A 2,739-nucleotide genomic window follows, 5' to 3' on the forward strand; every position below is an offset into this window, starting at 1 on the left:
AGCTGCTTGACGGCGCCAGACGGCCCCGCAGCGCCAGGCGCCGCCGCCGATCGCGCCGTGCCGGCCTCAAGAGGAGAGAACGCAAGAGGAGGAGAGCGGTCGCCCGAGCTGCCCGCCGCCGCGTCGGCAGCGCTCGACGACCCCGCCTCAGTCGAACCGCGCCTCTGAGTCAGCTTCTGAGCCGCGTCCGTCTCCCGCAAGACCGCGGACGTCCGCTTTCGGTCCGAGTGACGGTCGGCGTCTGCGTCGCGCTCCAAGGCGCGCGACTTCCGGTCCGATCGGCGGTCGGACGGCCTCTCCCTCCCGGACGGGGCTGCGGGCGCGTCGCCGCGCGGAGAGAGCAGCTCCGACTGCCTCCCCGACGCCTCGGAGGCCACGGAGGCGTCCGAGTAGCGCGGAGCCTTCGAGGGCCGCTCCTTTTTGCGGAGTGTGCCGGATGCCTCGGGGTGGAGCTCGAGCCAGAGGCCCTGCAGGTCGTACGCGACCTGCTCGAAGGTCGGCCGCTCCGCCGGGTCGAGGGCGAAGCACGCCTCGGCGAGGTGGGCGACGGCCTGCGGCCACTCTGCCCGCGCAAAGCAGAGCACGCCGGGCAGGCCTCCGGGGTTGGAGGTCGGCTGCATCTCGCCCTTGGTCACCTTGTTGAGGAGGTCGAGTGGCGAGATGTGGCCGGACTCGAGCAGCGCGGCGAAGGGCGGCCGGCGGGTGGCGATGTGGACGAGCAGCCCGCCGAAGGACCAGACGTCGCACGGCTTGCCGTACTTGTCCTGCCGAAGCACCTCGGGCGCCATGTAGACGGGGGTGCCCTGCATCGACATGGTCATGTTGATCGAGGCGAGGCCGCGCGCGTTCTCGAGCGCGTCCAGGCCGAGACCACGCCGCGCGCCCGGTGCCTCGGCGGTGAGTGGCTTGACGCGCGACGCGCCAAAGTCTGCCACCTTGGCGGTCATCATTGGCAGCTTGAGCAGCACGTTGCCCGGCTTGAGGTCGCGATGGATCACGCGGTGGTTGTGGAGGTACGACATGCCGCGCGCCACGTCGAAGGCGATGGAGAGGTACGGGTTTGCCCACGTCGGCCGCGAAGCTTGCGGGAGCGCAAAGCCGCCCGACGTGCTGGCCTGAGACGTGAGCGACAGCGTCGCCTCGCGGTCCGTCGCCTTGTCGATGAACTCGTCGAGCGCGAGGTCCATCAGCTCAGTCAGGATCGCGTGGTTCCGCTCGCCGTCCGAGACAAGCCCGAGGGTGAGGAGCACGTTCGGGTGGCGCAGCTTGAGGGCGAGCTGGCACTCCTCGACGAGCAGCTGCATCTCGCGCGCCGTCATCTTTTGCTTGACGCGCAACTTCTTGCAGGCCACGTCGGTCGAGGAGTACTCGGCGCGGTAGACGTCGCCCGCCGCGCCCGAGCCGATGAGCTCCGCCAGGTGGCAGTCCTCCCACGGAATGAGCTCGAAGCGCGAGAAGGCGGTGATGGCCGACTGCGAGTCGTTCGAGTCGAAGCTGCCCGCTGCGGACGCGAGCGCCCCACCGGGGCTGGGCGCCCCCGCCCCGGACGATCCGGACGCGCTCGACTTGCCGCCGCCGGACGAGTACATGGGTGCTTTGGACCCTCCCCTCGATGCGCTCGACGCGCTCGACGCGCTCGACTTGCCGCCGCCAGACGAGTACATGAGATTGCGCCCGGCGGCGGCGCACTGCGGCAGCGACGGGCACATGGAGACGTTCGGGTTGGGTCCTCCGCCAGGGGAGCGGCTGTCTCCCGGCAGGGCCCCCACCACCGAGACCGCGGAGCCGCGGTCCCTCGCCTCCCGCGCCCGCTTCGCCCGCCGACGGTAAAGGAGGAGGCCGACGACGAGGATGGCCGCTACGCCGGCCGCGGCTGCGCCGCCGATCACAGCGAGGGGGGCTCCCTCGCCATCGCTCGGTGTGAGTCCCTGGGAGACGGGCGACAGCGGCGGAGAGGTTGGCTGCCCGGGCGGCCTCGGTGGCGGGAAGGTGTACTCGGTCTCGCCAGCTGTTGGACGCATTACGAAGCTGATCTTATCATTACAGACAGGAGGTCTTGTCTCGTCGAGGGAACAGTCGATTCGTACCGACAAGAGAAAATTGGGAAAACCAGTCGTGTCAGACTGGCGGAGCACCGTCGCTGCAGTTGGCTCCGTCTCGTCTGGCGCCAAGGGAGTCTCCACGAACGTCACCAGGGCGGTGTCCCCCGGTGCCGGGACAGAGCCAGCTTGGGTTATGGTCACAAAGAGGTTGCCATCTGTGAAGCACGGGTTGGGTGGGTTCTGTGAAGCACGCGCTTGGCAACCGCTGACTCGTTGCTCAAGAGCGTCTATGACAAAGTCACGGAGCCTCTTGTCGTACTCACTCGGAGTCGGCCAGGTCACCACCGCCAGGCTGCGCCTCCCGCCCGATGCCTGCGAATCGCAGTCAGCGGATTTATCGTCAACGTTGCAGAAAAGGTTGAAGGTCCACTTGACGGACTTTAGATACGCGTTCCCCGGTGTCGCCGGCGGCGGCGAGGATGGTGGTGGCGATGGCGGCGGCGGCCTGTGCGGCGCTGAGGCCGGGGCGACGCAGCTCGGAGGTATGCGAGCACTCCCACGAGACAACGGCGATGCCGGCGAGCTGCAGCTGGCATAGGCTCTCCTCTGACGGGCAGCACTCGCCGTGCTCATCGAGCAGGCCGAGCGGCGGGTCGCGTAGCCACGGGAAATCAGCAGAGCTCAAGAGGCGCACCGC

General features: G+C 68.9%; 1 protein-coding gene across 1 annotated transcript; it reads right to left on the minus strand.

Annotated features, from left to right (window-relative positions):
- Positions 1-686: 686 nt before the first annotated feature.
- EMIHUDRAFT_47894 (hypothetical protein) lies at positions 687-1,046 on the minus strand (the record flags this gene model as incomplete). Its single annotated transcript, XM_005781230.1, has 2 exons — positions 687-848; positions 912-1,046. Coding segments are annotated over 2 exons (297 nt in total), but the record flags the coding sequence as incomplete, so codon positions are not given.
- Positions 1,047-2,739: the final 1,693 nt, after the last annotated feature.

Source organism: Emiliania huxleyi (assembly GCF_000372725.1).
Source record: "Emiliania huxleyi CCMP1516 chromosome Unknown EMIHUscaffold_205, whole genome shotgun sequence".
NCBI classification, from domain to species: Eukaryota; Haptophyta; order Isochrysidales; family Noelaerhabdaceae; genus Emiliania; species Emiliania huxleyi.